This window comes from Vombatus ursinus, unplaced genomic scaffold (genome assembly GCF_900497805.2).
Source record: "Vombatus ursinus unplaced genomic scaffold, bare-nosed wombat genome assembly UNPS02010284.1, whole genome shotgun sequence".
NCBI lineage: Eukaryota > Metazoa > Chordata > Mammalia > Diprotodontia > Vombatidae > Vombatus > Vombatus ursinus.
Window position 1 is genome coordinate 6,370,133 of NW_020950062.1, and position 27,426 is coordinate 6,397,558.

The 27,426-nt window shown below is 35.6% G+C and overlaps 1 protein-coding gene across 3 annotated transcripts in view; it reads left to right on the top strand.

Moving 5' to 3' along the window:
* The window catches only part of SAMD12 (sterile alpha motif domain containing 12), a 509,235-nt gene that overhangs the window by 223,129 nt on the left and 258,680 nt on the right, over window positions 1-27,426 (top strand). For all 3 annotated transcript variants that reach the window (XM_027854048.1, XM_027854047.1, XM_027854049.1), the window contains exon 3: window positions 4,807-4,936. In XM_027854048.1, coding sequence (XP_027709849.1) covers window positions 4,807-4,936 — 130 coding nt within the window. The remainder of the gene's footprint in view (window positions 1-4,806; window positions 4,937-27,426) is intronic.

Consider the following 27,426-nt stretch of genomic DNA (forward strand, 5'->3'; position numbering starts at 1 on the left):
AGTAAGGGGCTGCCCTCGGAGGAGAATGAGAGGAGAGAAGGAATGCAAGAGTAACATCTGCTTTTACCCCTCAAGTACAAAAAATCTAATTTACCATGTTTGTCATTCTAAATTTACCTGGGGCTTTTTTTTTTAGATTTCTAAAAGCATCACCCTTTTGTTGTGTTCCAAAATCCATTCATTTATTCTCTCAGCATTTATTAGGCATCTCTTGTATTGAGAACACTGTATTAGATATTGGGGGACAATATAGCATTTAGATGAGGCATGGCCCCTGCCCTCATGCAGTTTATGCGTTATTAAAAGAATAAGATAAGCACAAATAACTGATGTATAATAAGTACCTTAGAGAGGGACTGAACAAAGAGCTAGCTAAGATCCAAAGGAACAGTTTAGTATAGATAGGACATGAGAAACGACTTTATCTAAGAGGTAGCATTTGGGTTTAGCTTTAAAGGATAAGCAGGAAATTAGAGGCAAAGAGAGGGAGGGAAGATACTCATAAAACAAAGAATAATGTCAACAAAGACCAGAGGAAAAGGAAGCAGAGAACACATAGAGGGTCCAATTTGGCAAGTGCAGAGGAGTGATGAAGAATGAGAGAATATAAGTCTGGAAAGATACCACCAGATTTTAGAGGGCCTTCAATACCAGGTCCAAGGCCTCAGGCTCTTTTACTTAGGCAGTGAAAAGGCTAATTGGTGGTGGGGGTTGTAGTGGTGGGTTTTTTATTGTTGTTATTGCTGTTGTTTTGTGTGTTTGTGGGTGTGTGTTTTTGGTTGGGTTTTGGGTTAGTAGTCTCTCTATCTCCTTTTCTTGCCCAGGTTTTGGGTTGGTAGTCTCTCTGTCTCCCTATCTTGCCCAGGCTAGAAATGCAGCAGCCACTTATGGACCCAATCTTACTGTTAATCAATATAAAAGTTTTGATCTGTTCTGTTTGTCCCTCCTTAGGCATCCTGGTGGCCCCTTGCTACCTGGGGCTCACCATATTGGTGCCTGACTTAGGGGGACACCCAGTCAACTTTAGCCCTCCAGAATCTCAAAACTGGAGCTCAAATGATCCACCAGCCTGAACTTACCTGGTAGCAGGGATTAGGTATGCCCTGTAATTACAGGTACCCTCACAACTGACTCCATTGAAGATTTTTGAGCAGAAGAATTAAATAATTGATACATTAGAAAAAATAAGTCTAATAGTGAAATTAAGGATGGATAGGAGGGGAAAGAAAATGGAAGCAGGAATAATTTTTATAAGGCTATAATAATGGTTGAATTAGGTGGTAACAGGGGCTTATTATGAAGGTATTCATAGTGGGAATAGAAAGGAAGGGACATTTATGGAAATAGAAGCAAAAGGTTTTGGTGAATGCTTAGATATGAGTCGTGAGGAAGAGTCAGAAATATCACTAGGGTTTCAAACATGGGAAGCTGTTAATGGTAGTGCCAGTAATAGAAATGGTAAAGTCAGAAAAATGGCAAATATTAATACAGTACATTAAGATTTGCAATGTGCTTTATATGGATTATTTTATTTGTCATACAAATTTACAGGCAACAAGTTTACAGGAGGAAATAATCGAATCATAGGACTGGAAGGGGCCTTAGAAGCCATTTACTCTAATGTCAGCTGAGGGTGACAATGGAACATCCAGATGTAGATGCCTTATAATTAGGTGCAAATCCACTTATAGAGAAGCCAAGACTTGGAATGAAGATATAAAAGGGGATAATTAAAACCTAGGGAATGAATGAGATGGCTAAGGGAGAAGAGTTGAAGTTCAGGGACAGATCATTCATCTTAAGAGGTTAGGAATGAGACTGAGGATCTGTTAGCAAAGTAGAAGGAGGATCTGAAGAGTATGGTGAAGACTGAAATCAAAGGAGGAGAGAGAATCTAGTAGGAGGAAATGGCCAATAGTGTCAAATACTATACAGAGTTCAATAAAAAATGGAGACTTTAAGAACGTTGTTGTAGTTGGTAATTAAAATTGTTGGGAGGATCACATAGATAGATAGATTTAGATAGCATCATATATATATGTAAATGTGTGTGTGTGTATATATATATATATATATACATATATATGAAACTGATTTGAAACTGCAAAGTACTGTTTAAATAGGTCACATAAGCATGTGTCATTCAGCACTTGTAATCAGGAGAACAGACTACTTTACTAAGCTAAGATTATATTAAATGATGAACCAGATCACCAGCTTATAAAGTTGATTGTGATGATGAAGAACTGCTTCTTGTATTGGGGGAAATGTCCAAAAGAACAAGTGGCTGTCAGACACTTTAGACTGTGAGCTCCTCAAGAACACGGCCTGTCTTTTGCCTTTCTTTGTTTTCCCAGAACTTAGCATAGTTCCTGGTACATAGTAGGCACTTACTGAATGCATGTTGAGTGATTATTAAAACTATGTAAATTAGACAAAATAAACATAAACTATATAAATATGTCCAATCATTCATAAGTCTGTATTCCTCCACTGAAATTTTATTTCAATGAATCATCATGGCATGGAGGTGAATATCCTACCCCTTGGCTCCAGAAGTCCAAGACAGTGGAGTGCAAGTGGTACAAATCTGGAAAAATTTTGGGTGCAAGCCTGGCAATGGACTTAGTATAGTGTAAGTATAGAGAGACTTGGTACCAGAAGGCAACCTATGAGATGATTAATTTTTCAGTAACAGCAACTCATAAAGAGCATCCACTAGGGCGTGTAAGGGGTTGTGATCTGCATCAAGGGAGGGAATACCCATGCCAGCAAGTTCATCTATCTTTTGAGGTGCTGAGGAAGTCAACCTTAGCATTACTAGTCATAACAAAAAAGCGCTCCTGTAGGCTGTGAAGGAGCCAATCAAATGCTCAGCAATTTTTTGTGCTAAGCAAGATAATGAACCAAGTACCAATCCCTTCTTTCATCAGTCCAGTGGTGAAACTTGGAAAAAAATGTTTCTCATTTATCACACACACATCGAAGACGGCTTGATAAATAGACTGTTTCATAGGGCTTGGATTGCGCTAGAACACAAAACTGCTGTGTTTTTCAGCAAACGCTGAATACCATTGGGCAAATAACTCCAGTAATCAGGAACTTCATGCCAAAGTGCCTTCTTAAGGCCCTGAAGTTGGGGGTCAGGGTGAGGGGCTGAAGAATTTCTTGCTGACTTGGAGAAAAGTGAGTATTTCTAGGAATTGTCTGGAGATTGGGGTCAGTGCTAAGTTGTGTTCAGGGTACAGTGGAGGTCCTTAATAGAAAGGAAATCTGGGCTACAACCCTAGACTTTGAAGACAACACAATGGAGGGAAATCTTGCTTTCTCATAAAGTCTCTGAATGACGTTGTAATCAATAGAATTGTAAGCTGGGCAGATAGTTTTACTGAAGCCATGTGGCATGTTATTAGATCCAACAAAAATATTACAAAATGATAAATAACAAAGATAATTGGTATTAATGTTTGCAAAGGACTTTACCTACAGTAATATATACTTCACATATAGAGGTATTGTGGATAAGGCATTGGACTGAGAGTCAAGAAGATGGGGGATCAAATCCAATCTCAGATTAATTGTTGTCTCTGGGCAAAACACTTTACCTCTCCATGTCTCAATTTCCTAATCTGTAAAATGGGAGGGGGTAGATACAATGGTCTCTTCGATCTCTAAATCTATAATCCTCTGATTATATCAACTAAGCCTCCATATTGACTATGCAGCTGCCTCTCCTTCCTGGAATGCTATGGACTAGGAATAAACTAGAGATAGTCTGTGAATGCCCTTGACCATCCCCTACCAGGCTGGGGTTTGAACTAAGAGACTTTTTACTAGCTTTTTATATATCTAGAATGTACTCTTTTCTATATCTCTGCCAACCAAAATCCATCAAAACCCTTTCACTTCCTCCTTCCTGGGAAAGAAACCTCCCCAAATCTTCTCAGATGTAAATGATTTCTCTCTCTCCCCCTCTCCTTCCCTCTTTTCTCTCCTTCTCCTTCACCTGCCCCCCTCTCTAATTTTGCATTGCTAGCACTTTGATGCAATGAAAGATGGCTGGATTTGGAGTCACATACTCAACTCTGAAACTTACTACTTCAGTGACCTTGGGAAGTCACTTTACCCTTTTCAGGACTCAATTTCTTAAAAGCTCTTTTTTTTTTTGGCTAGGCAATGGGGGTAAGTGACTTGCCCATGGTCACACAACTAGTAAGTGTTATGTGTCTGAGGCCGGATTTGAACTCAGGTCCTCCTGACTCCAGGGCCAGTGCTCTATCCACTGTGTCACCTAGCTGCCCCAGGACTCAATGTCGTAATCTTTGAAAGGAAGATGTTGGATCAAACCGTTCCTATGATCATTTGCACTTAGCACCGTGCATCAGACTTATTTGCTGCTTTTATACTGTTTTTAGATAGTAAACTTTTTACAGGTAGGCATCCTGCCATTTCCATCCTTGTTTGTCATCCTTTCACTCATTAGATGCTTATTACATGTTGAGTTGGATTGAACAGGAGGGGTCGGGTGGTATAGTGGCAGGAATACTACCCTCAGTGTAAGATTAGTGTTGAATTTTGCCTCACCGCTTCTTATCTGTGTGACCTTGGAAAAGTCACTTTGTGTGTGGTCCTCAATTTTTCCTGCTGTGAAATGTAGAACTTAGACTAGTTCATCTCAAAAGTCCATTGCAGCTTTATAGCCTATAAACCAATGAATTAATGGATTATAAATGGATTTCATTGCAGTGCCTTTCAAAGCAGGGTGCTGGCTTTAATGGGTTTTCTTTTTCCTCTCTGTGTTTACAGTCTGGCACAGTGAAGCTGTCAAAACCAGTGGCTCTGTGGACCCAGCAGGATGTCTGCAAATGGCTGAAGAAACATTGTCCAAATCAGTATCAGATCTACAGTGAGTCATTCAAACAGCATGACATAACTGGTAAAGTATGCAGTATCCAAAATATTTGATACTCTTTCACTCACTGGGTGTCTTTTCTCCCTACCTTTTCTTGAAGTAACGCTTTAAGTAACCCCTCTGTGATGAGCTTACTTTAGTGAGATTCTAAATGTTACATGGAGGTGAGGCAAGGCCAAACCATTAGCCACTTTGCTCTGATTTTAGCCAACCATTAGTATTTGTCAGTTTCCAAGGCAAGGGATTTGAGAAATCCAGGAAGAAATGAGTATGCCAAGACTGAGGAAAGTGAGGAAAGATTTTGGATGCAGAATTTGAGGGAGTTGGGGGCTTCTCAAGCCTATTATTGGTGTGCTTGGTACTTGAGGACAATGCCTTGAATGCTTCTACCCCTAAATAAAACTATTAATACTAACCGAACACCATATAGATGTTAGTGAGATTAAAATGAAAGTCTGCAGGATCCTTTAGAGGCATGAATCATGGTTCTATGTAGCCATCCATTTGAGAATTATTATATGGAGGTAAACAATTTTTTTAAAAAATCCCCCATTTTATCTTAATTTTCTTTCCTACTTAACAACTACCAATAAATCCTAAATAAGGCCTTTGCTATCTCATCCCCACCCTCATTGTTAGCACTTTACCGCTGCAATTACTTTCCGCCTACTTTGTATTTGCTTCATGTTATGTTACTTTCCTCCAGTTCAATGGAACCTTCTTTAAGGTAGGTTCTGTTTTATTTTTGTGTTTTTGTTCCTGGTGAAACAGCCAAGGGACACAATAGACAGAGCATTGGATCTGGATTCAGAAAAGCCATAGGTTCGAATCTGACCTCAGACACTAGCTATGTGACTCTGGGCAAGCCTGCCTCAGTTTCCTCATCCATTGCATGGGGATAATATTACTACCCACCTCCCAGGGTTGTATGAGGATAAAATAATACTTATAAAGCACTTTGCAAACCTTAAAGTGCTATGTAAATGCTATTATCATTATGATTATTAGTGCTTAGCACTATTCTTTGCACGTAAAGAGATCTTTAAGAAATGTTTATTGAATTGAATTGGGCACCTTGAAGCAGATTTATTGTTAATATAGGACATTTCTTACCAGTGTGCCAAGCAGTTATTGGAATCCCTAGGCTAGTGGATATTGTTTATAGAATCTGTTATTATGTAATTATTATGTTAAAATATTTTCAAAGTGTGATCCTGAATAAAAGTAAGCCACCCTACTTAGTGGACCTATAAATAGAATGGGGAGAAAGCCATTAGTAGCAACTGAAGAGCAGAGGTGTTTGGAGTTACCTGAGAGCATCAAGGTAACTTAAACTTTGTTCTGGGTCATGCCTTCTCTGGACAAGTTTCACCTCTGAATAGACCACATCTGAAGTACTGTATTCAGTCCTGGATGCCTCAAAACAGGAACAGTGATGAGCTGGAGAGTGTCCAGAGGAGGACCACCATAATGGTGTAGGAACTTGTGTTCATTTCAGATGAGTCAGTTGAAGGAACTGGAAAGATTTGGCCTGGAGAAGAGAAGACTTGGTGAGGTATAGGATGGAATGGTAGGGTTGGGTTTTTTTTCTCCAAATATTTGAAGGATTGCCATGTGAAATGAATTAATGAAATTTTATTTGGTCCTAGAGAGAAGAATCAAAAGTAATTTGCAGAAAGCAAATTTAGGTTTGATATCAGGAAAACTACCTCACAGAGCTATACAAAAATGGAATGGGTGGGGCAGCTAGGTGGCGCAGTAGATAGAGCTCTGACCTTGGAGTCAAGAAGACCTGAGTTCAAATCTGGCCTCAGACACTGGACACTTACCAGCTGTGTGACCCTGGGCAAGTCACTTAACCCCGATTGCCTCACCAAAAAAAAAAAAAGAAAAGAAAAGAAATGGGCAGCCTCAGGAGGTGGTGAGTTCCCTGTTGTTGGATGTCTTCTGGCACAGGTTGGATGACCACCTGGGTATATTATCCTGGGGATTCTTTTCAGATATGGCAGAAATTCTATGGATTCTGAAGTCAATTCTGACTCTGAAATTTTGTGTAACTATGCAAGAAAGTGATCCTTACATCATTTTAGGGAAGTAGATGAAAGAGGCAACTCTACCTCAAAGGGTAAGGCTGATTATTCAAATCTTACTGGTCAGAAGAGCCAGTATAAAGAGAATGAGTCAATGGAAAAACAAAAAGCACTCCAGGGAGATCTCTGTGAGTGGGTGAGGGAGGAGGTATAATTTAAGGCAGGATGCCTGTAACACTAGAAGAGAAATCCTAGAAATCTACAAAGGAAAGGGCCTTTGCTGTCCATGGAGTTAGGGGACTAAGACATAGATTTTCCAGCTCTATTGCCAGAGAATTGAGGTTGAGGGAAAAATATGTTTTCTTTTCAGGCTTAAAACTTTTTGAGAACTGATCACTTCTTTAATAAATTCCTCTATCTTCACATGGCTAATCCAGAAAAACTAACAAGTAGAGTACCCATAGGAAGGGAGTAATAATGACAGTGCTGATTGATGTCAGGGACTTTCTCTTCCTCTCCTAAGTTAGGGATGATACTCTGGACTGGAAGGTTACAACCATTTCTCTTAAAGCAGACTTGCATACAGTAAAGACAAACCATAGAGATTAAAAGAAGCATAGAATCTTATTTCAGGAAGGGACCTTTAGAGAGTGATGTGGTATGAAAAAAATAGAAATGGTTTTAGAGTCAGAAGACCTGAGTTTTCAGGCCACCACTCTCTCCTGGTTCTCCTCTTACCTGGTTCTCCTCTTACTTCTCCTCAGTCTCTTAGCTGGGGGTGTCCCACAGGGCTCTATCCTGGATTCTTCTCTTCTCCCTCTATATTACTTCTCATTAGCTCCCATGGATTTAATTAGCATGTCTATGCTGATGATTCTTGGATTTAGCTATACTGCCTTAACTGCTCCACTGACCTCTAGTCTCATATCCCCATCTGCCCATCAGACATCTCAAACTAGATGTCCAGTAGATAGCCTAAACTCAATATGCCCCCAACCAAATTCATTATCGTTCCCCCTTACACTCCCCCCCCCTTCCAAACTTCCTTATTTTTGTCTAGGGTACCCCCATCTTCCAAGTCCCCCAGGCTTGCAACCTAGGTGTCCTCCTCAACTCCTTACTGTCGCTCACTCCCTCATATCCAATCTGTTGCCAAGGCCTGATGATTTCACCTTGGTAACATCTCTTGAATATGCCCCCTTCTCTTCTCTGATACTGCCACCCCTTTAGTTCAGGCCTTCATCCCGTCATGCCTGAACTACTGCAATAGCCTATTGGTTGGTCTTCCTGCCATAAGTCTCTCCCCACTACAATTTATCCTCCAATCAGCTGCCAAAGTTATTTTCTTAAAGTTCTGGTCCAACCATGTCACCTCTATACTCTTAATCCAGTAGCTCCCAATCACTTCCAGGGTCAAATATAGAAAATCCTTGGTTTGATGGCATTTAAAGCCCTTCAATACCTAGCACTTTGCCAGTCTTTTTTACAATTTACATGAGAAACTCACATCTCTCTGCTCCAGGTATTTTCACTGGTTGTCTCCTATACCCGGAATGTTCTTCCTCCTCATCTCCACCTCCTGGCTTCTCTGGCTTCCTTCAAATCCCTGTTAAAATCGCACCTTCTCCAGTAAATGTTTCTCAATTATTTCTAATCCTTCCATTTGTTTGTTCTTTTCTATTTTCCTGTAAATTTGTAAGTTTGTTTGCTTATGAATAACCCATTAGATTGTAAACTCCTCAATAGCAGGGACTGTCTTTTTCCTTCCTTTGTATCCCAAGTTTGGCACAATGCCCATATAGTATATAGTGGACACTTAATAAATGCTTATTGATTGATTGACTCACATAGGTGCTAAATAATACTCTGTTCAAAAGAGAAAAAAAATCAACTCACTATGTATGTTGGAGGGGTTGTGGAAAGACAGGCACATTAACAGAGTAGTGGAGTTTAGAATTGATTCATCCATTTTAGAAAATGATTTAGATTTATTCAAGCAAAAAAGACCTTTGGAGCCAGAGATATGACTGTTAAGTCTATACCCCCAGGTCTTATTCCTAGCATAAGACATGGAAGAAAGATGTCAGGAAAAAGAGATTCCCAGTTTCCCAGGATTATATGCCCTCTTCAATTTATAAACATCTACCTTGAGTCTGTTATTATAATATCCATTGAGAGGAAGTATGGCATAATGAATAAAGAGCTGCCCTCTAACTAAGAAAGACTCAGGAATATTGAAGTCTTATCTCTGACAGAAACTGGCTATGTGATCCTGAGCAAGTTATATAAACTGTCAGTGCCCCAGTCAACTTTCTCAGACTGTAAATTACAGAATAGTATCTGATCTATATTGGTAAAGGGAGTTTCCTAAATAAATAAAATCACAGGTTCAAACCAAAAAAGAAGAGGGAAAATACTCCTTTTTTGTGTTGCCTCATAGGATTTTAAAGTTGCAAGAGCAAAGATATGTTCGAGTACAAGCCCATCATTTAATAGATGAGAAAACTGAGTCATAGGGAAATTAAGTGGTTTGCCCATTGTCATGTAGTGAATGGCAGAGTTGGGAATCACAACAGGTGGTGTGTAGTAATAACCCTTAAAAATCGAATAAATGTTTATGTGCTGTTTCTTGAGATTAGAGTAAGAAAGCAAAGGAAACTAACCGAGTCATTATCTCCTCAAGGCTGAGCTAATGGTGGAGAACTTAATCCAGAGCGGGGAGTGGTAGCAATTTAAAAAGAAATGACAAAAACCAGAACACACAAACATGAGGAGGGTGCCAAAGAGTCAGATCTTGTGATCCTTGCTATGGAGGGAGAAAAACCAGGTCATCTGGGTTCCGTTTAGTTTCTTCACCTTTAAAATGAAAATAATAAGATTTATCAGTTGATTAGCAGGAACTAAATATCTACTATGAACTAAATACTGTGACTTCACAGTGCTAGGAATAAAAACAACAGCAACAACAAAAATGAAATATACCCTTCTCTCAAGGAGTTTGCATTCTGTTGGGGGAAGACAACATGTACATATATAATTACATAAAGAATAAATGCAAAATAAATGTGAGGTAGTTAAATACCAGATAGGGAAGGGGAGAGCCCTGACATTTGGGAATTCCAGAAAGGCCTAGTATATAAGATGGTGATAGAGCAGTATCTTGAAGGAAGTGAGGGAGGCGTGGAGGTAGAGGGGGGAAAAAATGGTCTTGCCTGGATGGGAAGTGGCCAGTGAAGAGACATAGAGAAAGGATATGGAGTGCAAAGTATGAATAACAGAGTTAAGGCTAGTTTGACCTACATGAATCTGGAAAGATCCTTTGGGTCCAGTTTGTGAAGTACTTGAAAATTCAATTGGAGGAATTTGTATATGATCTTAGAGGCAATAGGAACTCACTAGAATTTATTAATTTACATGCACATATATCATATATATATATACACACACACACACACATATATATACATACACATATACATATATATATATATATACACATACATATATATATATAGATGTGTATTTTCATACACACACACACATCCATCCATGGAAGCCCCAAACAAGAAAATAAATGAAATTGAACAAAAATTAATAGATAAAAATAAAATTGAAGAAAAATGTAACTGGGAACATATCTAAATAAGCTATTAATGTACCTATAGGACAAAATAACATATTTAAAGATAAAGAAGAAAGTTTAACTATTAGATTAATTGGTGTGCCAGATGATACAATTTTTTAAAAAAATAAATATGATATTCAAAGACAAAACGGGAGAAAATTTTCCAGAATGGAGAAAACAACTAATATATTCAACAAGGCAAATTTTTTTTATAGCCTTCAAGAACAACAGCAAAAAAAGTTACATCATTTAGAATAACAATTAGATTAACATCAGAGTCTTTAAAACAAAAAAGGAAAAACATCAGAGTTGGATAAAAACATATGAAAGTGTTAAAAGAATTGGACCCCACAATTATATTCCCCTCAGACATGATCAAATCAATTGACAACAGAATTCTCCTCAAATACGAACAAAACCTGAAAGAATTTATCAACAAAAAACCACAATGAAATAGACTCCTGAAAGCTCTAAATGAAGAAATCCAAGTTAATTAAATGATTTGCAATTGCCAAAAATAAATCTTACAACTGATTGTTCTTGTGTTTATATACAGTCATATAGTACACACGTACATTTATACACATATATCAGATATATATCTGCATTTGTAGGAAGTGGTTTCTCATCTAGAGTTTTGTCTACCAATCATATTAGAGATGTAATCCGTATATGCACCCGTATTTCCTAACCGCGCCAAACATTTGCTTAACAGAGATGAAAACCAATATTTTAAGAAAATTATTCTGAACATGCAAGGTTCATACCAGGAATACAAAACTAGTTCATCTTTCACTATCAATATAATTGTGAGAGGAAGCGTGATTTCAAATTATGCAGAAGACTTATGAGCTCAGTGACTCTAGGTAAGTCACTTAACTTCTCTGAGCCTGTTTACACCTTTATAAAAATTAAAGTAATAATAGCAACTATTTCAAAGGGTAGTTTGAGGGACCAAATGAAGTAATTAAAGCACTTGCAAACCTTAAAGTATTTTACAGATATGAACTACTACTATTAGAAATCACTTCAGTGAAATTACTTTAAAAATTTATATCAATAGATTCAGAGTCTTTGATAAAACCCACCATTTATTTGTAAAAACAATAAAAAGAATAGGTATGGAAAAATTTTTCCTTCTCAGAATAGGAAGTTTCTGTCTGAAGCCAAGAGTCAATATGATGTGCTGTATGGAAACATTAGAAACTTTCCCATTAAATACAGGTACAAAGCAAAGGTGGCAACTCTTACTACTTTATTGGAGGAGCATAGATTAAGAGCTAAAAGGAGCAAGAGAAGCCATCTAGTCCAATCCCTTCATTTTGTAGATAAGGAAACAGGTTCCAGAAGGTTTAATCACTTAGCAAGGTCACACAGGGAATGTGTCAAAGGTAGGATTCAAAGCCAAGTCCTGTGACTCTGGAGCTAGTATTCTTTCTACTATCCCATGCTTCTACTAGGCCTATATAGTAATGGAAATTCTAGAAATTGCAATAATATAGGAAAATTAATTAGAAGAATTTCTGTTATAAACAAGATAGTTTAAAATGCCATTATTTGCAGATGACAAAAGTGTATGCCTCAACCAAAAAAGAATCCAAAAAAATAAAGAAATTAAGCAAAGTTAGACAATGCATATTTAACCTGAAATAATCATTGACAATCATTTTTTTGACATTTTTTCTTACCACCAATAAAGATCAACAAAACTAATAAAAACAGGCCCCATTTTCAATAATAAATACCACCAACTATTTACTTACTTGGGAATAAAAAAAATTATTATAATAAGAAATATAAAACTTAAATGACCAAAGTAAAGGAGAATTTTAGCTAATAAAAGGATATCTGGTGTTCGTACAAGGGTTGGATCGATAGAATTTAAATGACATTGGTTCCTCCAATAAAATTACATATTTAATGTAATTTTATTATTTTAAATGCAATAGCAGGGCAATGCAGCATTGTAGGTTAAGAGTCAAACTTGGATTCAAGAAGACTTGGGTTGGAGTCCTCCCTCTGACATATAGTGGATGCATGACATCATGCCTCTCATAACCTCTTAGTGCCCCCAGACAACTCAGCAAGACTTTAACTTTCAAAGTAGCTGAGATTTGAATTAGTAGAGATGTTTTACTCACCTGAAGTTTCCTACGCTAATTATATTGTGGATACAAACCAAACAAATTAACACAATGTCAGTGAAAATAACAAGGAACTACTTTATAGAATGTCACAATGAAACATATATAGAGGAAAAGGCAAACAAGATTAATAATTATACCAAAGAGGAAAAGAGTACTGTATTCCTAAATATTATAAATGTATTAAAAGAGTTATCATTAAAATAATTTATACTACACCAAAAATAGGCAACTAGATCAATGGAATATATCAGCCATCTGACCAAAAGTAATAAAAAAAAATTAGCATTTAACAAGCCTAGAAAATAAAAAACGAGAGAAGGATTTACAAATATAGTCATTTCTCTGAAATATTACTTCACACTCATCTGATTGGCAAAATTGACAAAAAATGGAAAATGACAATTTCTATAAGGACATTGAAAAAACAAATTCCTTAATGCATTCTGGAAACCAATTTGGCACTATACCCAAAAAGATATTAAACTATACATACCCTTTAACCCAGCAATACCATTACTACATTGTCCCCCAAAGAGATCAAAGAAAGAAAAAAAGGACCTATATGTGCAAACAATATTTATAGCATCTCTTTTTTGTGGTGACAAAGAATTAGAAACTGAGGGGGTGTCCATCAGTTGGGAAATGGCTGAACAAGTTGTAATATATGAAATTGATAGAATACTATTTTGCTATAAGAAATGATGATGGGGATTGTTTCAGGAAAAAAAAACTAGGAAGACTTGTATGAACTGATGCAAAGTTAAGTGAACAAAACCAGAAGAAGAATTTATAATAGTAACTATCATTAAGATAAATTTTGAAAGATGTGGGAATTCTAATAAATACAATAACCAACCCAAATTCCAAAGTACTCATGAGGAAATATACTAACCACCTCCATGTAGAAAAGTGATGGGCTCAGAGTGCAGATTAAAACATATTTTCTTTTCTTTCTTTTCTGAACATGGCTGATGCAGGAATTTGTTTTGCTTAGCTACACACACTTATAATGATTTCATTTTTGTTGTCTTCTTAATGAAGAGTAGGTGGGAAGGAGATTCTTAAAAACCGAAAAAAAATACAATTGAATTTAAACAACCAAATATACTTTTTTGTCAATTTTATGGGAAAGGAATTTGGCCACACATTTTAAACTATGTACCCCAGTGAATACCAGTTGTACCACATATCATTTTAAAAATTTTTGAAAAGAAAAGATGGAAGAAAATGGAGTACAGTATGTATTTCAGGTATACAAGAGATTTTTTAAAAAATTATGAAAATGGAAGCAATTATTGGGAAAAGATAAATAACCCTTACTACTTTAAAACTAGTTTTGTATAACAAAACCAATATAATTAAAAGAAGAAAAATAACATTGAAAAATATTTGCCCTAAAAATGAAAGATTTTGAAACTTGACATCTAAAAAATGTATGGGACTATTAATTAGTCAGAGTAATAATTCCCAGTCCACAATGGATATATGATTGAAGAATATGTAGGAATAGTTTTAAAGAGGAAACATAATTGTTAATAATCACTTTTAAGATGTTCAACCTGACCATTAATCTAAGAGATGCTCATTAAAACAATTTTGGGGCCCCCACTTTACACCTGTCAAATTGACCAAAAAATGATTAAAGTCAAAGAAACTAATTGTTGTCAAGGCTTAGAAAAACAGGCACAGTTGTTCTTTAATTGTAGAATTGCAAATTCATAGAATTTTTGTGCAAAACGGTCTGGAAGCACACAGTAAAAGAGGGAAAGATAATTATATCTTGGAACCTACTAATTTTATTGTCAGATATATGCCCTTGAAGTGTTAGCTTCTTTAAGCACACTCATATCATATCATTTCATGCACATTTGCATGTGTGTCTATATGGATATATACATACATATTACAACTTTTCCATAGCAGTATATATAATCTTTAAAAAACTAAAAGGAATTTAAATATCCAACAACAGGAAAATGTTTGAACAAACTGAGGAACATTAATGCTGGGAATATTGTAATGTAATTAGGAGACATACGAAGCAACCTGAAAATGCTTCTGTGACATGAGGCAAACTGAAAAAAAAAGAAGAATCAGAAAAATGTAATATATACCACCAATGGTGCTGGTAAATATTTAAATAACTGGCTTTCCAAATTTATTTTATTTGTTTATCACAAACTTTTAACTTTAATCTGCATTATTTTCTCTATCACTTTCTTAAGTCCAAACAATAAAAACTAAATAAATCAAGGCCCATTTGTGAGTATTTGCTTATTTTGAAGGCTTAAATGCCTTATGCTCAAAAATTTAACAGTCAGGTCTGGATAACCAGTTCAAGCTGGCTCCAGCATACTCTTACACTCAGCTTTCACAGGGAAAAAAAAGCTAAATGAGGATAAATGGAGAAAAAAATCCCAGTGGAGACCTAGAGGGAAAGACTAAGGAGGTATTGTGATATTTTATCAATTAAAATTCATGAGGATCATAGTTAGAGAGGGAAGGGACCTCAGAGGCCATTGAGCCCACCGTCGCCATTCTACTGATGAAGAAACTGTACCTCGTGAGGTGAAATGACTTGCAAAAAGTCACGCGGAAATATCAGCAATGGGAATTTTAAATTAGGTTATCTGATTGTAGAGCCATTGAGTGTTCTTTTCACTTCATCACAACCTCTCTAATTTGAATGTGTGGTATAATGACTAATGAAGTTCAGCTATTTGTGTTAAAGTTCTATGTTAAGTTTCTAACAGAACATTTTGAGGGGTTGGGAAGAGATTCATGACTTCATTAAAACAGGGAATCCTGCTAATGAGAAAATTTCTTATGACCGTGCAGATGACCACCCAGTCTACAACTTATAGAATGATCTTAGAGACTTGCTTGCCTCACTGGGAGATTATGTGATTTGCCCAATGCAGCATAGCCAGTGTATGCTAATGTCTGGACTTCCATCCAAGACTTTCTGACGCCTGCTACTTTGCTGTTGTGTCATTTCAGTCGTGTCTGACTCTGACCCCTTTTGGGTTTTTTTTTTGTTGCTATTTCTTTCTCCAGTTCATTTTACAGATGAGAAACTGAGGCAAACAGTGTTAAGTGACTTTCCCAGGGTCACACAGCTAATAAGTGTCTGAGGCTGAATTTGAACTCATGAAGATGAGTCTTCCTGATTCCAAGCCCAGTGCTCTATTCACTGTGCCACCTAGCTGCCCAGCCCATCATGCTACACTGCCCCTCAAAAGAAAAGAAAAGAAACATTTGATGAAAATTAGTAAGGTACATATTGATTGAATTTGGAGGGTCTTCACAAGTCGTGTGTGTGTGTGTGTGTGTGTGTGTGTGTGTGTGTGTGTGTGTGTGTGTAGTGTCCCAATCTCTTTATCTCCTCGAAACAATGTTGGTGCATAAGCTATGTTATTTTAGTGTTCTTCATATAGATACTGTTAGTGAACACACTACTAGGAAATTACCCAATATCCCATGAACTGATTTTTTAATTTTCTTCAGGCCCTTGATAAAAGCAAATCTGTCAGTTTATTTGACTTTAAAAAAAAACCATCTAAGTCTTCCTTATCTTTAAAAGAAGGTTTAAAAGAGACTAGATGGTCTCCAAGGTCCCTTTCAGCTCTGGAGTTATCATCCTGTGATCTTCTTATTCGGCTGATACTTAATTTAGAGCAAGGGTTCTTTATTACAATATGTTTGTTTGTTTCTACAACTATTAATTATCTCTCCCTCCCACTACCGTCTCTTCTCACCTCACAAATGAAAAATAAAATTCTCATAGGAACATGCATAGTCCCAGTAAAACAAATTCCCACTTTGGCCGTGCTCAAAAATGTACATCTCTCTTTGTATTTTAAGTCTGTCATCTCTCTGAGGAGTGGGTAACATGTTTCATCTTTAGTCCTTTGGACTAGTGAGTTTTCATTGCATTGACCAGAGTTCTAAAGTTTTTCACTGTTGTTTTCCTCTATAATGATAGTGTATAAATTGTCCCCCTAGTTCTGCTCACTTCACTTTGCATGAGTTCAGAAAGTTTTTCCCAGTTTCTTCTGAAATTATCCATTTCATCATCTGAAGGTATAATAATACTACATTAAATTTATATACTATAATGTGTTTAACCATTCCCCTATAAGAGAGCATCCACTTTGTTTCCAGTTTGGGGCCATTAGGAAAAGAACTCCTATAAATGTTTTTGTACATATGATTCCTTTTCCTCTTTTTTAAATCTGTTTGGGGTAGAAGTTTCATAGTGGTATAGATGAAGCAAAGGCTGTATATACTGTAGTAATTTTAGATGCGTAGTTCTAAATTGCTTTCCAGAATGGTTGGACCAATTCAGAGGAGAAAAAAGACTCTTAACCAGGCTCTCAAATGAAAATTAAAAACATCATTCTGTGAAGGAGTCCCTAAGCTGCACCAGACTGCCAAAGGGCAAAAAAAGCAAAGATATCAATATTGGTATGAATTCAGTCCCTAATGTTTATATGTTTGGATGTCAGTTCATTAATCCTCGGGCACGTTCATTTAGAGTACCAGTAGGTAATGTTGATAATCTAAAAACTGTAACTCTAAGCATAATCGGCTTCTTTTTCCTCTGCCACTGCTTCTACAAAAGCCATAGGGAGTTCCCAGGGTCATTTTGTATTTTCCTTTGTTTCATGGGTAACTGTGGCCAAAGAATTTATCACAGAGTAACAGACCTATGAGGGGTGAGCTTCTGGGTTGTTAGCAAGGGCCCTAAGAAGTGGATATTACCTGTCACAGGCCCCTGGAAGACTTTCATGTGTTGCACAGTCTGTCAGAGCTTGCTTTTTGCTGGTTTAATCTTTGAGAAATCAAGGTCATCTCTATGCCAAAATGAGGAATTGGAAGAAATTGGAATTTTGTGAAAAACCCATTTCATCATTTGCAAGAAAAATCATTCTTGTCCTGTACTTTAAAAAATATTTTCAGCATGAATGAGCATTATATTTTATCAAGTGTTTATGCAGAGATACATAATCATATTATTTAAATGAAAGTTATTAATATACTTTTATGATTGTTGTTTTCATAATAACAATAACTAACATTTATAAAGCACTTTACAGTTTGCAAAACACTTGACGTGCATTATCTCATTTAGTCTTCATGTAAGTCTTGAAAGATAAAGTGCTATATAAAGCTTAGGGGTCATCTTCTACATGAAGCCTTTCCTTTTCCCCATAATTGCCAGGACCTTCTCCTCCCAAACTAATTTGTATTTAAATACTTTGTATATACTTATATTTGCTAATTTGATATTTGTATTCTGTGTGTACGTACATGTAATATAAATTTATATCTGTATGTTTCACATTTACTTGTCTCCCTCAGTAGAATGTAATCTCATTGCAAGTAGGGCTTGTTGCATTTCTTGTACTTGTATTGCCAGCATCTTGCACAGTGCCAGGCACATAGTAAGCATTTAATAAGAGTAAGCATTTAATAAGTCCTTGATGATTGATTGATTAATTGATTGAAATAGTGAAAACTTAGGCAGTTAAGTTACTTGCCCAGGGTCACCCAGCTGATGTATGTCTGTAATAAGATTTGAAACTACGTCTTCCTGATTTCCAGGTCCATCGTTTTATCCACTGTGTCATGGTGCTTCTCAAGTAGCAGGAGTGGCCTACAAAAGAATAAGTGTAGCTCACAGTGTTGTTGGTGTTATAATGGTCAGATTTTTGGTCAGTCCTGTTTAGAGTTTGATCTTAACCCATAACCCAAATAAACATCTAGTATGGACTTGCCCAGCAGTCCCTGTGATGTTGATTGGCATTTTCTGTGATGTGTCCAGGCCAGATTTTGATACATTGCTCCCTTATAAGAATCACTACTCTCCTTCAGGTTTAGTTTTGCATTAAGTGCTAATCCAGCTTCAGAAAATATTGAACATCTTTGCATTCCTGATATAAACTCTACTTGAGCATAATGTGTTTATATTGTAATATAAATATATCTGGAAATATATGTAATTATAAATAATATATAATTTTAAATATGTAACTACATTTTGTAATATATTGTGTATATGTACATATATGTAAATGTATGTATATATACATGTGTATGTATATGTGTGTGTATTTGTGTGAGTGTGTACACACACACACACACATACATACATATATAATGTATTCTATTTGCTGTTTCACTTTTGGACAGCTCCAGTCACTGGGAAGTTTTTTTCCTATACGGAACCAAAATCTGACTTTCCCTGCCACGTTTACCTGATGTGTCTAATTCTGGTCTAAATGACCTGGATTAAAAAGTCAAATCCCTCTTCCCATTACAGTTTTTCAGACACCTAAAGACAACTGTCATGTTGTCCTTCCTATGCCTTCTCTTCTCTGAATTAAACATTCTCATTTCCTCCCATTAATCCTCATAAAGACACAGCTTCAATCATCCTAGCATTGATATTTATTCAGTATGATCTCTTCTTCTCTAATTCCAAAGACAGCTTCAGATGTAGGTTATTTATCGATCTTCAGAGTTTCTTAAAAAGCAGCTCTTAGAATTGTTGACAGTTTCCATCTGTCCAGAAGGCATTTGTCAGGGGCTTTGAATCAGAAGACAACTCACTGATTTTTCACCTGCAAAATTGGCTCTTAAAGAGGGAAGAGGATGATTAGCACAGCTGAGAAGCATTCACTTTACTGATTTAAATCAGTTGGCATAGGTTTAAATTGTTTATTTTTTTCCTATGCTTAATTTGGTTTGTGAATTTGAAATAAAAATTTTGATGGAGTGACTGTTTGAAGCCCAGGTCCAAGAATACAGGCAACTTTCATATTCCCTTTCATGTACAGTTTTGAATCTTTTAGGTTTGATGAAACTTCACTCCCATGCTGTGCCTGGAATTCTTCCTGTGTTCTCTAACGAGTCACCTCACCTCTGCTTCATCTCCTCCATCTGTAAAGTGCTCTTTTATACCTGCCAGCTTTAAAGAACTGCTTGTGTGGATAAAGAAAGTTCTTGGAATGGCATAAAAAAGAGGCTTTTGAATGTCTATATTTTAAACACACACGCATCTCAGTGTAACAATTTGAGTTATAGCAGGAGGATGCATAAGTCTACATTACCTGATTCTTATAACCTGAATGATGACAATGTTGATTTTTTTCTCTGACCCATCTTCTCTAAATGAGGGTCAAACTGACCCAATTTTGAGAGCAGTGGTTCCAATTCTAAAGTCTCCTCTTGGCAGCACTCTTTCCACTTCTTGAGATTTCTCATGTTCAGCTGAAAATGATCCTGCTGAATATGAGGCTTCTCATATTCAGCTGAAATTGATGCAGCTGAATATTTGTCCAGGCTTCTTTTTTTTCAAATTTTAAAGAATAGCAACAATAGCTTTATATTTTTTAGACTATTAGAATAGAACTTTGCACACCAGCTACTATTGTTTTCCTTTAGTACTGATTACCCGAGCAGTTTTATCACTTGATGTTTCTGTCATATTCTTCCAAACCTTTTAATAGTTTTAGAGTTCCCCATGGTGCCCAATGGGCTGCATCTGTAACAAGAAACAAAAGGGGATTATTATTGTATGTGCTGTAACAGAGGGAACAGTGATTAGCACTGCCCAATAGAGCCAAATAAAGCTCTGACATATTGAACTGCTGTTGTGCATTTTCCACTCATTTTAGAGTCTTTACAACTTCTTCCCCCGGTACTCTGCCCAGTTCGTCAGTATCTTTGCATTTGGTTAGATGCCTTTTTGTGCAAATGACTTACTTCACTAAACTGTAATGGTAGCCTCTTTTTGATGCAGTAATACCTCATTTAACCAGCATTATTGGAAAACAAAGCAATGCATATAAGTAAATTTTCAGATAATTGAAATTTACTTCCTACTCACCAAAATTTTATTTTGACCATTTTAGTAAAAGCTTTTATTAAATTTTATTATATTAGTTGTATATAATGTTATATATATAGTATATATATTTTATATATTAGTTAAATATAATATATAATATATTATATTAGTTGTATATATAATATATTATATTAGTTGTATATATAATATATAGTATATATGTATATATTTAATATATATTAAATAAATAATAATATATTTATTATATTAGTTGTATATATATTTACACATATGTATAGATATGTGTAAATGCTGTTTCCTTTGTTAAAATGTAAGCACATTGAGGGCAGGGACTATTTCAGTTGTTCTTTTTTCCACATAGTGCCAAACACATGAAATATAATGGATGTGTAGTTAATAAATGTGTGCTTATTGATTGATTGATTGATTGACCTCTGAACTGCTTCTCAGAACAAGAGTTGAGGGAGACCTAGAGCCTATCTGTCTACTTTAGCTTGTATATGAACAAGAAGCCTGTCTGTTATGTTCCCAACATGTTTCCATTCAACCTTTAGTTGAAGAATTCCAACAATGGGGAATCCTCTGCATTCCATGCTTATCCACTGAATTTTGAACAGCTCTAATTATCAAATTGTTCTGAATGTAGCCTGTCCTTGGGATCAGAGCAAGATATGAGACAGAATTTATTTCCAAAAGTCAGTAATTCTGCAACTTCATTTTCTTAGTTCTGATCTCTGGGACCAAACAAAATGAATCAAATATCTTTGATGACAGACTTTTAAATACATGAATAAAACTATCATGTACTATCTAAGTCTCTTCTCCAAGCTAAACATTCTCATTTCTTTCATTTTCTCCAATATTCTCACCATTCTAATCACCCTATTCTGCACATGTATCAGTTTGTCTGTCGTTCCTAAAATATAGTAGCCAGAACCAGTAACACCTTTAGGTCTAGGCAAATGGAGTCCTTAGACTAGGTCCGCCTTAGAGGACCTCATACTTTGGAAGGCCTCAGTTATTATTAGCATAAAAATTATTAGATGGGGGTAGGAAAGGAGGGGAGGAAGCCCTCTTTCTTTCCAGAACTCTCAGGCTGAGCTGGACATATTCTCTAAAAGGTCCTCTGGCACAGGGAGATAGGTGCTGTTATTATCCAGTTTACAATGAAGAAACTGAGGATGAAAAAGGTTAAAGGACTTGCTCAGGATCACATAATCTATAAGCGTTAGAGGAAAGATTCAAACTTAGGGCTTAAGATTCAAACTTGGGGCTTCCTGACTCCAAGCCCAACATTCTTTCCATTGCATCACCTAGACTAGATATCTCAATCACTGTCTTTGAAACCACAGAAATAGTAAATTTGGATTTGGAAACACTTTTCATTCTCTGTTGCTTCAGAGTTGAGAACTGGAAGGAATGTGTATATCTTCAAGGAGGTAGATTTCTGCTCAATGTAAGAAACTGATGAGAGGCAGATTAACTTAGAGCAGGCCAGGCCCTGACACATGCCAGCTGTGTGACCTTGGACCAGTAATTTAAATTCTGTGTTCTAGGCCAGTGTTCTCAAAACTATATTGACAGTGTACCCCTCTTAGTTTATTAGTTATTATTAGTTGTTTATTTATAAATATATGCATGTACTACTGTACTAATATGTTAAATTATGAAACATACATAAAAATAGTCATTAAAAAGAGATAAAAGTAAAATAAATCATTTTCATATTTTTTTTATTTTTCAATAGTACAAAACCTTTTGTTACCTCTGAAATATTAATTTTTAGTGAGAGCAATGTGATTAAATATGCCTTGTCATTAAAAAAACTGTCCTATGCATGGACAAATAATATCTATTTTAGTGATTAATTATTCAGTTGATTTGATTTATGTAGTTGGCCAAGCTTGTGGGTTTTTTTTTTAGCTTTTTTATTGAAAAATACACAAGGCAACAATCAACAGGCCATGTTATTGGAAGTTTTTAATACTAATCAAAGTTTTGAGTTTTAGGATAGGAACTGAACTTGTAAATTGATTGGTATAGGATACAAAAAGATGAGGAAATTCTCTCTATCAATTCAGGACTGCATCTTCTCTGCAATTTATAGACTTAGAAAATTACCTAGAGAAAGGAAGTATTGACTTGACCAGGGTCATATAATTTTTATGTGTCATAGGCAGGACTTGTAACTTGTAACTGTCCCACACTGTGTCTCATAATTTTTTTACTGCTTTTTCTATAATTTCTTTGGTAAAGTTATTCATTCCGTACTTTCTTTAAAATTACATATTGCTTCTATTACATTTTGTATACAATTATATTCCAGCCAGGCAGGACTAGAAGTTCTTCTCTTTGTCTGCTATCTCCTACCTCTGTATAGTTGTATAGTATGGCTCCCAAGCCTGGAATGTACTCCTTCATCTCAATACTATCAAAAGTCTTCTTCTCTTTCAGGGTTCAGCTGAGGTGCCATCTCTTCTGTGATTCTCCTAGCCAGAGGTTGTTTACCACCTGAATTTTTCATGAACTCTACTTTTCTTGTATCTCAACCTCATACTGTCATTACCTACCCTGTTATCTGTGTTCGTGTTGTAAATTTTAAACTCCATGAGGGCAGGGATCGTATCTTTCTCTTTGTAGTGTCAGCGTCTAATTGATAAGCATATGTTCAGAGTCAGGTACTGTCCTGGGTACTGAAGGTACTAAAACAAAAGTGAGACAATCCCTGTGCTCAAGGCACTTACATGTTACTAAGAGGAGGCAACATGTTCACAGATGAGAAAATACATTTCCTATACAAAATAAATATGTGGTTATTTGGAGTGGGATTAAAACTGGGGGGATCACAAAAGGCCTGTTGAAGGAGGTGATATTTGAGCTAAGGCTTTAAATGTACTAAGTTCAAGGTGGAGGTGAGGGAGAGAGAATTCCAGGCATAGGGCAGTGTAAAGATACCAAGAAGGAAGATGTAATAGTATGTATTATATTGTAGTTTGAGAACAATGATCTCTCAGTATTGATATTAGTTGCATATTCTCTATGTTCTAAATAGTAAACTGCCTTTGATGGGTCCTGTACTTGCTTCTTAAAATTTCTAATATATCCTGCATTGACTACTTAAAAATTCTGGATACTTTACCTAAATTCTTGAAAATTCACAAAATAAATCATTCTTTGAATTTGTTTTTAAAAATATAATTTAATCATTAATGTCATGACTATAACTCTTATAAACTTTAAAATTCTCCCTTCTAATTAGGGATCAGTTGACAGTTGCCATCAAAGTACAAATGCAGGCTAAAGCATCATATTGTGCAAGATAGTATGTTCTTTATGAAAAATTATGTTATAGGCTGGATAGTTTATGTATAGAAGAGATTATTTTAAATTTGTACTTTTTGTGTTGGTGTATATTTAAATTGTCTTAAACAAAAGTGCCCAAAAAGGTATACTACAATTTTAGTATGAAAATATTGCAATGACTTTGTCTCAGTTATTGAAAAGTAAGTTCTACTTAATTTCACTGTTTTTTATTACAATGTTGATTTATTTGTATAGTTCATATAAAGTAATTATTATTTTAATTTAATAAAAGATAGAATTATTGCATTTGAGGTTTCAGAAAACAAGGTAGTATGAAATGTAAAGGAAGTGTCAACTTTCCATTATCAGGTTTATTTATACTGCAAAGCAAAAAACGTTTTAAAAAAACAGTTATACTCTAGTGTAAAAAAAGAACAACAAAAAACATCTTTAAAATTATCAATTTCATGAGAATAAATATCTTTATTACATCTTTCTAGTGAAGGATCCTTTTTTCATGCAAAATGTGCCAAGACAGAGTTCCAATCTACAATAAATAATATTACTGTGTTTAGTCTTCTACGTATACTGCAAAAAGGGAAGTATTTTCAATTTTTCTTGGAATCTATATTAGTGAATGATAGTGGGCTGTTTGATGTCTAACTTCTGGCTATCAGTTACAGAATAATATTGAAAACATTTTCTAAAAATGAAACTATGGATATTCATGGCATTTTGAGAGAGTGTGGGCAGGATAGGAGTGAGGTGAGCCTTCATGGTGTGTATCGTTTTCCTAGAACACCTGAAGAAAAGTGTTGTGAATAGTCAGGAGATTAGGTGGGGGTAATTTTAACTGTCAGTGTTCACCCAGGCTGCAAGGAATTAAAACATGAGTGATTGCATTGATTGTAATAGTAATCCAAATTTAGACAGGTCTTTTGGCTCTGTACATTTTAGTGTTTTAAATCATAATACTTCTTATGAAAAGGTTCTAAGTTAATTATTTTAAATCCTTAAGGGTGAATCAGTATACTTCACAGGGACCTATAAATTTTGTAATACATTTTCAATCAAATTGCTTATATAGAAAGGGACCAACCTCTCCCCCACCAAAAAAAAAAATTGCCTGTGACCCTGGCCTTAATGCAGATCTCAAGAATAGGGCAATTTAATTGAACTATTATCTCCATCTTTCTATGCACTAAGCCTTTCTTAAAGAAGCCTAGGATTACATCAGCTCTTATGACTTGCATGTCACACGGGACTCTGTAATTTTGTCAGTGTCCCTCTAAAAATGTGTTATCTAGAAATGGATATAATCACCTAGATATTGTCCAACCAATACAGAGTAATATATAATTATAACCTACCTTGATAATATTTCTGTTAATGTAACCAAAGATGGCAGTGCCTTTTTTTAATGAGATACATTATCCTATTGATTTCTTTTGAGCTTGTGGACAGCTAAAAACTCTGGATCTTTTTTTTCCCATGACAACTTCCAATTCTCTTCCATCCTGCATTTACATAATAGCACATTTGATGTAAAATTTAGGATGTTTTCTTTTATCCCTCAGAGGTATGTCTACTATTCCAACAATTAGGATATCTTTGAATCCTGGTTCTGTCATACAACAATTTAGTTAATAGACATAGCAAGAAGTATTCTTTTTCTTTTTAATTTAATTTATTTTATCCTGAACTTAAAAAATAAAACAAGCATTTCTATAACAGAGAATAGAAAATTCTATAAAATAGAAAAAAAAGATTGCATGTAAAACTGCAAATCTATTATGTACAACATGCTATTCCTTTTAACTATAAAATAAAGTTATCATGTGACTTTCTTTTTTTCCCCTTTTTTTTCTCCCTATCCTAGAGATGGCTACCATTAGACAAAAATATGTGTATATACACAAAATTATTCTATACATCTATTTATTAGTTCTTTTTCTGGATGCAGATAGTATCTTCCTTCAGAGGTCCTTTGTAGTTATTTTGTGTATTTGTAATAATCAAAATGACATTGTGTCAGAAAACATGGATTCAAGGCCCTATTCCACTACCTACTAACTGTGACCAGGAGCAAGCCTGGAAAAATGGCAGTAATAATGCTTCTGCTACCTTATAAGGCCATTGTGGTAGAGGTTGTCCATAAATTGTCTAGTGGTACTTTGTGGCATCTACAGATTCAAACTTTGGCTTCCTTCATGACTCATAATTCAAATAGTACCTTCTTCAGGAGGCCTTTCCCACCCACCCACCTTCCCCTTTTCTGCTTCAGTTGCTAGGGCCTTCCCCTCTAAGTCTACCTTCTGTAGACTTTGTATATATCTTGTACACTCCTTTTTATGTACATGTTATTCTCCACTCCCATTAAAATATAAGCTCCCTGAAGGCAGAAAACGTCTTCACTTTTTCTTTGTATGTGGCATATAATGAGAGCTTAATTAATGCTTATTGATTGATTGAAGTCAAAGAATCTCAGAGTTGAAAGAGACATCAGAAACCATCTAGTCTAAACCCTAACTGAGCAGCCATCTCTCCTAAATGTATAACAAAGACTGAAGACAGATCACTTTTGGCTGTCAATACAAAATCCAGAAATGATCTTTCCTTCCTCCGTATCTCTTTTGCCCCTCTCATTTCCTAATTTAAATCGTATTTATCTATAGATTTGTTGTAACCCTCTATTAGAAGTTCTCTAAGGACAAAAACTACACTGTTTTTCACCTTTGTTTATGCTGAATCTAGCATACTGCCTTAGCATCAGTAGGCATATAACACATATTTGTTCAACTGAGGTGTTTGTTGAGTTTTGGTGGGTGGTGGTAGAAGTGGGACTAAGAATAACTATTACTCAAAAGCTATAATGACAAATTAATAGACAGAAGAAGGTTCCAGTATGAGTAATGGGAAGACTTCTGGACAGACAGTGGCACATCAGTATTCTTAGACTTATCATCTTATCTATGATCTCACCAACATTGGTGCTACCTCCAATAATTTAAGTTGCAACCATCCCAATTTCCCATTCTGTTTAATTCTTATCTGTGTCTTTTTATAATCCACCCACTAAAATCAGTCTTCTTTTTTAAACAAGTACTTCTAGATTACCAACATAGCATTTGAGATGTCCATTTATTTTGGATAATTCTTGATACGTGACTGTCCCACCTCCTTGTCTGTTCACGTATTTCTTTGATTTATTTTATGCCATTTCCCTCACCCAGGTCATCACTGGTAAGATCTTACAACCTACTTATCACCAATGTATTTTCCATTTCTCTTTTCATTATTTATAATTTCAGTTTATCCAAGACATTGATATTACATTATTCACAATCTTATACTAGTAATAAGAAAATAATGGTATAATTCAGTTAAATTTTGCTGTTTTCAGTATTAAACAGCTTAATATAATATAAAGTGGAGTGTGTGAGTATTCAAGAAGGACTAGCACCTCTGGTGTGAGGGCTTGCCAAACCCTTTTCAGAGCTGCTCATCAATCTTTGGTGTCCATAGGGCACTTA